Genomic DNA, 13107 nt, shown 5'->3' on the forward strand with positions numbered 1-13107 from the left:
CGAATCCGAGACAAAAGCGGGTAAACTTTTCATTAGCGCAACAGACTGGTTTAGAGCCGCTCGGCTTTGTTCCAGCCACTAGCGGCGGCGGCGGTGCAAGGCTAAATTCGGATAGCCGCGAACTTCACAAATCGGCCAAAAGCACCACTCAGCATTAGTCTGCGCCATTTTAATTTCCTTAATTCAATCCGATCCGTGAAAATTAAAACGATAAAAAAACCTATCCGATTGGTTGAAAATTAAACTCACTAAAACCATAAAAGGATTATTGGAAATCGCAAAACGTGGCTATAAATAATCAGCTAAACATGACAAGCCGTTTTCTGTTTGGCCATTGCCATAGATGTGAGGCAACGGTATCGGGAGAGAAATGCCGAATCAAAAACGTGTTGTTTTGGGTAACAAAATAACCAAACATAATACGTATAGCTAAACGAAAAAGCGAAATCAATAAATTTCAACTTTTAATATTATATTCATAATTTCGGGCTTTTGTTCCACAATCACAAACCGTGTCGTTGTCTGTGCGCGCGTGTGTCTGAATGTGGCGAACAAGCTTTTTATGGCTCGCTGGACTATCCACAATGTCCCCGCCACAGTCGGTGACGAAGATGTGTAGTTGATTAGCATTGCGCCGCAGCCGGACTCGATTCCAATATCCTACCTACAGCGCAACCAAAACGTTCTGCTTTCGGAGACAGGATTAAAGAAGAAAAAAGCTCGGCGCTTTTAATATAGTGATAATGTCATTTGCGGCCTTTGTTCGGACCGGACCGCGTTTCGCCGCACTGTCCGTGTCCCGTCCCTCTCCGGCACAGATGGGATGATGAATTTATAGGTGGATTCATCTCATTAGGCAAATTTATTAGTTTCGAATTTTTAATTAGAAGAAAGATTGTGACTAATGTATTTATTGTCAGATGGATTTGTGTTTCGTTTTTTTCGATTGATGGGGGAAAATTTTGATGAGATGAAAATAGATACTTTGAATTATTCGCTGTGTCTTTTGTGTATTTACAGGGAGGAACTGGCGATGAAAATTGGACTAACGGAGGCACGGATACAGGTAAGCTTTATTTTTTTTATTTTCAACATTGTCCTCAGCTTTGAATATTTCTACCTATTGTTATTTTTACATTGGACTTGTTTTTTTTTATACGTTTTTATGAATAATGTGTGTATACAGGTAATTTTACTATCATAATTTCAATGCCTAAAAAAGGTATTGGTTCAGAAAATAAACCCGGAGGTAAAGCTCATATTTATACCGATTCCTCAGAATAAAACTATCGAAATATTTATAAAATTATATTTTTGAGTCCTTCATTTATTTGAGAAGGCTTCAAAAACTTTTTTATCTATCTGTGCTTTGAAGAATTCCACTGAAGTATGAAATTCACTTTGTGAACATCATGATGTTAAATTAGAAAAAAAAAGCTCTTTAATTCAATCAACTTGATATTTCTAGACTATTTTATCAATTTGGCTCAATTGATATCAATTTAGCATCGGGTTATTTCAATTATTTTGTGGTGATTATTGATTATTTCACTATTAGCCCCCAATCATGATGTTTTGTCCTATTTCTGTATATTTTTGATGTTAAGTCCCCATAAGCACGCCTGTGGCCGAGTTATTTCTTCATGTTCTAGTTATAAACTCGCAGAGGTACAACGTTGAAAACGTAACCAAACTCGCTTCGTTTTTTTTCTCTCTCTCCCTCTCGAAACAAGTAGTAATTAGTAAACCCACCACCAACGATAAACACACAGCCCAGCCACATAAACTCTAATGAATTCTGATTGATTTTAAATGCCATCTAAATTATCAAACTGTCACCTGCGGCGTTTGTGGTTTGCGCCTTCGATGCTTTTCGGTGGCACTACCACTTGCCGTCTCTCTATATTGTAGGGTAGTCTAACCATTTGCTAGCCGTCCTTATACTGTACCCGATTTCCAACACCAACTCACTCAGTAACCGAACACCCCTTTATTGTTTGTACCCCTCGCGTAACCGGACTATGTTGAAACCAGATCGTCCACCTCGCGGTCAGGCTGCTGATGGTGACGCCCGGCACAAGTTTCGCAGCCATTTTGACGCTTCCATTTAGGTACACGAGCAGTGCTGTGGTGGTGCCTCTCGCGGTACTCTCTCGAAAAGGCAATTTTTCTCCGGCCATTTCTTGGAAACCGATTCTCGGCTACGATTAGCCTAGACTAAATTTATAGCTTTAATTAGTAAGCTTTTTTATGACTGATGATTTTACACCTTGCGTACCACGTTCCCACTGCCCTCCTGTGTTATCAAATCCCATGATCGTCGCGGAAACGAGCTGCTACGACGTTATGTGTGCTCCGTGCCGCTGGCCTCAAAAGGCCTAATTGAATTTTATTTTTTATACTTTTGAATTATGCTAATAGAAAAAAAGCCGGCTTTAGTGCGCGACCTGTGCCACCGGGGGCCCCTCTCGAGATATTTAGCTTAATTACGCGTGATCTAATTTCGGAGATTGTCGTGTCAATAAATAATGATTCGAAGAGTCCTGAACCTGCGAGAGGAGATGATGACGATGATGATGAGGCCACGCAAGGCTGGCGGTGCATGGCTGCAATCAAATTTGTTCACTATGCATCTGCAATACAGTAGCGCTGCTCAGCAGAGGTAGTTCATTTTGAGGGGCAAGTGAAAGCCTGAGTGGTTTATTATTTTGACTATAAATTGTCATTAACCTCAATTTGATAAAAACCTTAAGTTGGTTTAGCCAAAAAAGAGCGAGTTTTAAATTTTGCCAAAATTCCAATAAAAAAATAATAGTTCCTGATAACTGTTACGATTCGTAAAATATCGGAAAAATTTCGAGCGAGAGAAATCTCGAGCGTTACTCGAACAAGACTCCTGCCCTTCAGTACTCCTCAAACACAGTTGGCGCAATCGATGCTAGGAAAACCTTTGCAGTTTCACTGATAGATAGCGCGGCTGGTGCGTGTGCGGCAGTGTGGTTAATGGCCAATAATTGCCGCAGACAGCCAATGCAGGCTTGAATGACTGAAACCGCTGCACTGCGCTAGCTGCTGCTAGTAGTACACCAACGGTTACCGCAGTTATGATTTTTAATTAAAAATTACTACCTTACCTACTTCTTGCTACTACTACTACTACCTTCTCCCATGGAATGTTTAGTAGCGTCATGTGTAAGACTCACTTTGTTTGCTTTAATTAATGTAATGTCTGTTTACTTTCCTGTGTGTGCACGCCTGTGCTGATGGCGGTATTAGTTGCGCTAATTATGTGCAAATTTTCTTGTAGCTATAAATTACACTGGATTACGTCTCGTCTTTGGACGTTGGTCGTACTATTACTAGCGCTATATAAAGGCTTGACTAATTTTTATTTTCGAATTCACATGGAAGTGCATTTCCGGGAAGAAATTACCCGAGCACGTTTATCACCTTCAGCTGAAAGCGAAGCTTTCCCGGATAGGCACGATTTAATTCTAATTTCTCCCTTTCCTAATTTCAGCATTAGCCAGAATCGTGTACCTCCAGAACGCGCTAAACCAATCATAATTTGTTAACCCCGGTTACCTACAATTGGCTTATCGCTGGCGGGTTCCCGGGCCGGAGCGAAAATCTTTCGGATGAGACTCACAATTAGCGTAATTGCATTTTGAAAGCCTTTCGCCCTGCAATCGGCATGGGAAGAGCAACCAGCGAATGATATCTCGCACTGGTTGTTGCGAAATCGGCGAACCTCGAGAACGACGCCGCTTGATCCTTACGGGCAAATGGATGATGGATGTGTTATTTGCATTATACCGAACCCCTTGACGGGGCCCGGTTTTGGTTCTTGTTTGCTACTTAATTAATTTGATTACATATAATCATACAAATCAGACCCTGCTTCTGCTACCGATAGAGCTGAAAATGGTCGGTATCTTTATGCCGGGTAAAATGAGTTTTAACTAGCGGACCGGTTTGATCTTTCTCATGGCTTTGCTACTGGTGGGTGTAAGTGAAACACCAGGTCCAATATGAAGTTCGGAGGTCCCGTTCTAGTTGGCATGTCCTAACGTTACCGTTTATGGCAGTTTCATGCACACGTTAGAAGCCTTTTATCCTCTTGTAAAGTGGATTCAAGCCAATATGAACGTATTTGCGGTGAACGAAAACTACTGGAAAACTTGTCCAACTTGTAAAGAGATGTTATATATCACTCAATTGTGCCAGGAAAATATGAATCCTAAAGGAAAGAAAAGGTTTAAATGCCTCCTCCGAGAAAAGCGAATATTTTCTCTATGAATTTAATATAGAATTTGCATTTAAAATTGGTTTGCAAACGCTATTAGGTCTTTACTTTGTTTCGAAGACTAAAGATTGAACCTATAAATTTTTAAGGAAAAACGATTGGCTTCGTAACTTTTTTATCTATTACGACAACTTCTAATTTTTTCATTAAACTTCACTTTTCTATACCAAAAACCTTTTTGAAGTTGAAACATAACCTATATCTGATAGATGCAAAAATGTTTTCCATGTAATTTGTTTAAATGAAAGATTTTTTACTACAAATCAAATCTAGACAAGTTAGAAGCAGCATTGCGCATTACATTTCACGCCTTATGGAGCAAAAACAGGTTGTATTATGCTTCAAAATAATCCGACTGACAAGTTGCCAGACTTTTAAGTTGAAAAATTCTTTTCATGTCTGGTGGCGAACTAGTCTGTGCCTGGAAGCAATAAAAAAAGGTTAAATTTCACTATTTATTCAAGACAAGTTTAACGGTGATTTTATTGATTTCCAACGATTCGGTACCATTTCAGAACGATGCGTTTCTGGTCTTAAAATAGTAATTACCGAATGGAATTACTTTTTCCTCGAAAATTATACTTTTTCTAGTTTCCATTCTCTCAAGGTTTGAGAACAGGCATCGCTGGGGTAAAGTAGAATCGGTCCAAAAACGCTTTGTAGTAATCGCTATTGTTTGTTTTTCCGTTCGCTGGAAGATCGAAAATTATTGCTTATAGCGCATCTCAGAATACAGAGGCCATTACCTAAGCAGTTAATTGATGCAATTTTTCACGCATTGGCCTTGGTTTCAGGTCCTATTTACAAATTCATTAAAATTCTGGAGTAAAGTACATCAATGATGAATCTTTTTCTAGTAGATGCAGATTTTGTGAATGAATATTATTTCTTGTGCATCTCGGAATACGGAGCACATAAATATAGCTGACAATTGTTTTTCTGACGCAAAATTAAGTCTTACGGCACCATTTATAAAAGTTTGAATTGTAAAACATCGAGAGTGTCACGAAAATTGTCCACTTTAAAAGGCTTAAAACTCAATCAGTTTCTAACGGACTTTCTTCATTCTTACAGCAATTGATTGGTAAATTAGTTATGCATCCACTAACATGCGAAAAATTATGATTTTGTTATGCTAGCTATTGTACTATTGATAAATGTAGAGCTTTGTTATAACTGAAACAAGGTCTTTTTCCCCAGCACAGCGACGCTAAAGTATGCAAACAATTTGACTTTATAACCGATTTGTTGTTGTTGCTGTTGTTTACGCGCTTTTGTCCACGAAGACATGCCTATCGGACATGCTCAACTCTCAGTAGCCACACATAAAAGGTAGCATGCAGAAATTTAGTCTTTATTGTACACTCATTTACTGCAGCTAGAGAATGGTTAACTCTTACTGGGCTCGACCCGCATCCAGCAAAGCAGCAGCTTTCGGTGCAGCAGAGCTGAGTAGGTGACTTATTCTTATGTCTTGTTTGCTTGCTCGCAGTGTATGTGGAGCGGAGATATACAATTCAAAATCAACGTTTTTCTTCAAGGTTACTGATCGCGCACGGCCCTACGTTGTGTTCTAATTTCGCCCTTTGGCATCACGAGAGGGCAATTAAGGCCCAGGGACGAGTTTTCTTTCCTCACCGCGAAATACACAATCTTTACTTTACTACTGTACATTTATTCTAAGAGTATTTACAAACTGGCAGCGTGACGTCTCGCTGTCGCCGTACGCTTATCGACTAACAGAAAATGAACACTAACGCTGCTGTGGAGAGCGCTTTTATAGGCTGCCTCTCGAACGGCAGCATTGTCGAGCCAGAACAAAGCTTGGAATAAGCGCGCAAAAATCGGCGTCGCTTGGGCCTCAGCTGGTCACTCACAGATGACAGTAATGCTCAGCTGATCGGGAGTTTAGGCGCGAACAGTTACCAATCAGTTAATAAAAAAGAGAGTTAAAAGAATATTATTACAGAAATTTACAGCTTGACACTATTAAATTGATTACCTTCAAGCGAGTGTATTCCCAAACCTTTTACAAAAAATGCATTGATGACATCTTTGCTTTTCGCCGTCAAGGCATTTGATACCGCCAAGAAAACTTCTGTAGCGGGATGCTGGAACATTACACAATACATTTAGTGATCAGAGAGGGAGATGTCCAAAGCCACGACCGCAAGTTTGACGTAAAACTGCATAAATCCGTTTGTATCATTAAATGCATTGTTACATTCGAGAGTGTACGCAAATGATAAATTCGAAACAATCTTCTCCTCTTCAATCATTTTTGGAATTAAAGAGGGGTGTCAAACATTCCTTGTACTCTAAATCCTTACATTCTGATTGGTTCTAAAGTTATGTAGAAATTTGTGTTTCAGTTGTATGGGAGCCCTCCCTTTCTCAGGAAAGAGGGGTATCATCATGAATACATGTCTTGTCCCCTAAAACCTTCACATGTCGAATTTCGTTCCATTTGCTTGATTAATTCTCGAGTTATGTAGAAATTTATGTTTCATTTGTATGGGACCCCTCCCTTCCAGAAGAGAGAGGGATTTTGAACCACCAATGAAATATTTTTTGCTTCCAAAAACTTCAACATGCTAAATTTGCATCTGTTTACTTGATAAGCTCTTGGGTTATGCAGAAATTAGTGTTTCATTTGTATAGAACCCCTCCTTTTCACAGGAGGGAGGGGAGTCAGAATATCCTGCTATAAATTTTTCCTGCTCTCAAAAACTTTTTTGAGCCAAATTAAGCTCCATATACTTTATTAGTTCTCGAGGTACCCGGGCAGGAGAGCATAACAAAATCATAACTTATCAATTACATATTTAGTTATGAGGACTGATCGTGTTATTCGAAAGATATTCACGTTTCAAACGTGCATATGAAAATGTCATAAAATTTTGATATCATATCTCGCTATGCCTTCCATGATATGTTTGAGATGATTTTAAAATATCTGATTGAAAGTAAGTTTTTAAGTGAAAATAGTTCGATATTGATTATTTATAATGTATCAGTTATGCATTCAGTGTTCAATAAGTTGAAAATATCTGAATCGGTTTTTTTCGTGATTTTTAATGCAAATTCTTGGTTTGTTATTGAAATATCAAGTTTGTTATTCATATAGTCTTGAAGGAACAATATTTTGGTATTATTTTTTGTTATTTTACCAACTATGTAAACCATATTAAGATCAAAATGAGGTGTATTTCCCATATCTGGTTGTGATATTATAATGATATTTACTCCTGCTCGGGTAAGCAAAAATTCATGTTTCATTTGTATGAGACCCCTTCCTTCCCGAAAAGGTAGGGGTGTCGAACCAGCATAGAAATATTTGTTGTTTCAAAAAATCTTCACATGCCTAATTTGAGTTATGCAGAAATTCGTATGTCATTTGTTAGGTAGACTTCCCTTCTAGAAGAGGGAGGGGTCGCAAACCAACATAATAACCTTCCTCGGCCCCAGAAACCCTTATATACACATATTCACGTCGATCCGCTGATCCGTTCTTATGGGGTAATATTCACCAAATGCTCGAAAAAACAAGGCTTTTTCATGATGTTTTTCAAAGGACATTTGAGATGTAAGGTATATAAATAATATATCGTTGGATTAAGCAAATCTTGGAGAATAGAAAAAAAATTATTGCTACTTTTTTACAAATGCCGTGAACCGCTTTTTTAAAAAGTTCTTCCGCGGCGAGCAGTAGAAGTCGTGCCCCACTCCACCTATAACCAAAACATTATCTACATAAGTGTCGCTAGTGAAGTACACATGTTCATATTTTTAGAATTTTTCTTCGCAAAATGGCAACGGTTTGGAAAAAAATTGCTTTTTGGCAAAAAAAAATCGACTAATTGTTTATAACTTTTGTTGTTGTTAATCAATCGCTAAAATCGTGTGTATTTCACTAGATAATCTCATGAAGAAGCTACAGTTAAAATTTCAACTCAATCGGATGTAAACTTTTTCAGTTCTACTGCTCGCCGATTTTGAAAACATGGTTTTGAGAAAAACGCGTGTAAAGTTTCAAAATGCTATAAATCTCAACAACCGCGATAATAGAGCTCCTAATATTTTTTTTACCTTCGTCAGCTATCCCAGCGCAGCAAAGTTGTCCTTCCTTTTTTTATCTGATGTAAGGCTGCGCCTACCCTTAAAAACTATATAAAAACAATGGGAAATTGTGAGTAAACACGTGCTGTAGAGACGCTATCACGGTCGAAACTTGATGCAGCGACCTCTTTACTTCAAATTTGAAAAACGATATCGATAATAGGTAATTTCTACTAGTTTACAAACCCTCGAAATTAAATAAAAAAAAAGTGCATCACCATAATAAACGAAAAATGTTATTTCGGAGCTTAAAAGTTGTTCGGTAAAAATTGATTTAAACGAATTTTGAGTTTAGATCAGTACTTGGGCGATGCAGATTTTGATTCTAGGATAGTTTTAGCACAGACTAACAGACATAACACTTCGAACAAATTTTAAATAGAATCATCGTTCGGACGATTCCAGTACTTTACGTTACTAACACTAGCACCATCTGCTGCCGTGTTCGCGCTGTGTCATGTATTTCGACATCAGCGCTAGCGTTACGGCATGTGTCAAGTGAGGAACCACAAAATATGTATGAGATTGCATGACAGCGCCCCAAGCGGCGTTGTCGCGCGAAGACTGCTATTGGATTGGGAATTTGAAATGATCGTTTTTTCGTGACGATGGAGCTAGGTTCCAGTGTTACGTCTGTTAGTCTGTAGTTTTAGCAAGATTTAAGCCAATAAAAAAAATGACAAGAGAAAAAATTTTTTGGTAGATATTACCCCTGAAGTTAAATCATGATCTGCGGACTTCAGTGTATTTTTATTATAAAGAATCAAAGGCGAAGCTCTGTTGACCCACAGAATTAAGATTTTTCGATTGGTTAAATAGTATTTTAAATAGATTTACCCAAATTCAAACTAAAACCTAACCTGCGCCCCCCTATCAGGGTCATTATATTTGGGAACCACGAAAAATGATGCTTTAGGCACAGACTAACAGACGTAACACTGGAACCTAGCTCCATCGCCACAAAAAACGATCATTTCAAATTTCCAATCGAATAACAATCATCACGCGATAACGCCGTCTGGGGCGCTGTCATGCAGTCTCATACATATTTTGTGGTTCCCCATTTGACACATGCAGTAACGCTGGCGCTGATGTCGAAATACATGACGCAGCGCGAACATGACAGCAGATGGTGCTAGTGTTACTAACGTAATGTACTGGAATCATCCGAACGATGAATTTATTTAAAATTTGTTCGAAGTGTTATGTCTGTTAGTCTGTGCTTTAGGGTTTAAGAAATTCATTAAATATAGAGTATTTGTTCCATTATTCATCTCAATAAGCCGATATTTATATAGAATGCACGGATTAAACACCAAATTTTCACGAAATCATTGAACAAATAAACAAAATACGCTTCCATTCTCTTATGGAATCACCCAGCATTAGAAATTTAGTGAACTTAGCCAGATTTATCCTGAATTCTCTAAAACAAATCACTTTTCACAACGCTTCCATATTTATTTTAAAACTTAAATCACTGCTCAATTATTCATCTCAAGACGCCCCCATATTTATCGCACTGTTTATCATGAATGAATCACACTTTCATGAATGAACGTAGCCGTAGGTAGCTAAACTGTACAAGTTTTTTTTTTATCATATGATGATATTTAATGATGGATTGGATTTAGTAAATTTCGAAGTGCGAATTTTTCCATTTGGCGACGCCTTCAAACGCGTATGGTTTTGTACAGTTTTAGTAGCAAATTTTATTCGTTATCTTTTGTATTGAAGAATCATGTTGCGGTAATCTGTTGGCGCGAAAGTCGAAACCACGTTGGTACTTAGCATCACTATTCTGCACAATTGTGTACGACATTCTTCCCAGCTTAGGAAATTTTAATTTTTTTAATAAAGTATCAAAAAAGGGTACAAAATGGTAATAAAAATGCATTACCATTTGTCACCGATAATTCTAGCATTACCTCTTGTTAGAGTTATTAGAGTTATTGTTCGAAGAGAATCTATGCGTTCCTTGAAACAGCGAATAATTAGTTATAGTTACGAAGCCGCTAGTCACCTATACGGTGAGAATTCGTATATACTGATGAAAAAAAGAAAACTTCCTCCCAAAGCATAGGTCCAACCAAATAGCCAACACGCAACGTCATTAGTGAAAGAGAATATCGCTAGAAAAGTGAAAAAAAAACGGCGTCACTGGCGCCGGGCTCTTTCTATACCTTCAAAAGCGAGAAACGCTCGCAGTGGCTTGCATGCACCACGCGGTATACTCGTAAAAGTATAAATTAAATTAATTTGTTTTTATTAGCCATTTTCGTTTCAATCAAAAATCGATATTTTATGTGCACGACGCATTGCTCCATTCGTGTTTGCGGAGACGCACGGGGACTATTCGATAGCGTCATCAGGGAATGATTGTTAGAAATTAGGATCTCGTTACTCTGTTTCTCGCTCGTGGAATCGCGTCAGAATCGTTTGCCCACATTAGCGACTAATTGGACGTAAATTAGGAAATGATAAAATCAATTTCACAGGCTTGTGCAGCTCGTGAGGATTGACGTTTCTGGCTCTGTTGGGTTTGTGGTTCCCAATATATTACGCAGAGGTGATGTCCTAGTAGTTTTAATTAGTAGTGAATAAGTAATTTTATTGTGCTTGTGCGTATGCTTTTCGCGATTCCTTTTTACGCGTATTGCTCTAAACCTCGTTCCCCTCCGGTCAATATTGTCGCCAATCGCCAATTTTCTTGCAAAGGTTTCATCTAAATGTCTCTCCGCGCTTGACAAGTTTTATTATAAGCGGGACCAATTTTTGTCCAAAGGAAGTCATCGAGGTTTTGAAGAAAATTGAACACTTCTAAAAGCATTCGAACTAGGTTAATTTTAAGTTACTTGAGCAGAAGACATATTCTTAACAGTACTTTAAAATGCATCCCTTTTTTATCATTACTATAAAAGCAAATGATGATAAAAAAAAACCATAACGACCGGCGGCAACCGAGTGCCATCCGCGACAGCCAGTTCGTCGCTTCCCTTTTTCTGTTCCGATGAGCTCTTCTCATCTAGCAGAGCAGCGCGACACACGAACGAAAGCGTCGGCAATTTAGTGATTCACGCCTCTTTCGCAGGAACCCCTCCGCTAGAAGGGGCGTCTATAATGGATGTCCGCCAGCGCAGCCAGCGTCGTCGTGATCGTCGCTGCCGGATCTCATTTCCGTTGCAACATAGCAGCAGCAGCAGCAGAAGCGGCGGCGGTGGCGGTCACGGTCGAGCCTGGCAGGGCTGGTGATGCATGAAAGGAGCTAACCGGACAGAGAAGACTACTACCGCTGCGGAACCGACGGGGTTGCCGTCGGTGGTTAACGAGATTAACCGCAAAAGGTATCGCGCTGCCGGAGATCTCTTGCGGTAAACGCGAACTGGAAGCGGTTTTGTATCTCCCGTTGCGACTGGCTGTGATTGGATAACCAGATAATAAATCTACTTGCTCGTGGGGAAATAGTTTTGCGTAGCGTTCATTTTTCGTTGCCATTCTATGTGTCACATCGTTGCGAAATAAACATAGGGGTTGTTCACAAAATCATATTTTATAATTCATTTTAGTAATTTAGTAATTTTATAAAAGACTGGAATTGTTTCGTAGCACTTTTTCACTACTACCGATTCACTACTCAAGCTTACTCAAAAAATGATGTGGTACTACTTTTTGCCATATTTCTAGAAACGGACTGTCCGGTGCGTTCTTTGTCCACGCAAACCAAGACGTTTGTTAAGCTAGAGGTGGCAGTTTTATACCTTAGATCGTCATGGTGCTTTTAGGAATACTCAGCAGTGTCACCAGCTCCCAAGTTGACGTGGATTCTGGAAATTTTTTTGTTTCGAAAAAATTGACAGGATGGATTCGTTTGAAAACGCTGTCAAAAGTTTACTAAACCGACCACTAGGAGCACCGTTATCGTCAAGATGAACTGCCCCAAACCACGTGGTCTTGATTTTTTACTGACTTGATATGACTACGATAGAAAATATCAAAGTGATTTCATGGCAAATACTAAAAATAAGAACTTTTCAAAAGTGAAGAACTTTTAAAATTTTAAGGTAAAAAATTTTCACATAATCTTTTATTTTGATTAAATTATCTTTTAAATAAGTGTAAAATTTACAAAAACGCTTAGCGAAAAGTGTATTTCGGATGATCAAACGATTCAGGAACAATCATTGTGCTAACTATGAAACTTGTATTTAAACAATGAGCAGTTGTTTTAAATCATACCATATACAGGCACTCTTCTCAATAAAACAATTGTTTTTATCATTTTCACTTAGAGCTCAAAATGGAAAAAATAGCAGATTATAGTTTTTCATCTTTTCCACCGGCGAAGCTGTGAATTTTGATTCCTCAAGGCAAGTCGTAAAATCTTTTGAGACTTAAAAAAACTTTTCCGTAGGCAAACGTTGAAGCGACGAATCTGGCAAGTAATTGCTATGTGGCCTTTTAACGCACTTCCGACTGCTTGCTAGGGATGCCAAAATTCACAGGAACGGTTAAAAATCTATAATTTCTCATATTTTTTCAATTGGAGTAAATTCATTTATCTATTAGTTTTCGTGGGGAAATGGTGTTTAAATTTTTTTATTCAAGATGTGTGTAATACGCCTTATTTTAAAACCTCTAAATTTTCATCTATTTTTCGTACATTACTGCACATATTTATGCAA

The 13107-nt window shown here is 38.4% G+C and overlaps 1 protein-coding gene across 1 annotated transcript in view; it reads left to right on the forward strand.

Annotated features, from left to right (window-relative positions):
• LOC129731136 (homeobox protein aristaless) overlaps positions 1-13107 on the forward strand; it is a 203451-nt gene that overhangs the window by 151508 nt on the left and 38836 nt on the right. The window contains exon 4 of the mRNA XM_055690916.1: positions 1021-1066. Within this exon, the coding sequence (XP_055546891.1) occupies positions 1021-1066 (46 nt within the window). The remainder of the gene's footprint in view (positions 1-1020; positions 1067-13107) is intronic.

Source organism: Wyeomyia smithii, chromosome 3 (assembly GCF_029784165.1).
Source record: "Wyeomyia smithii strain HCP4-BCI-WySm-NY-G18 chromosome 3, ASM2978416v1, whole genome shotgun sequence".
Lineage (NCBI taxonomy): Eukaryota > Metazoa > Arthropoda > Insecta > Diptera > Culicidae > Wyeomyia > Wyeomyia smithii.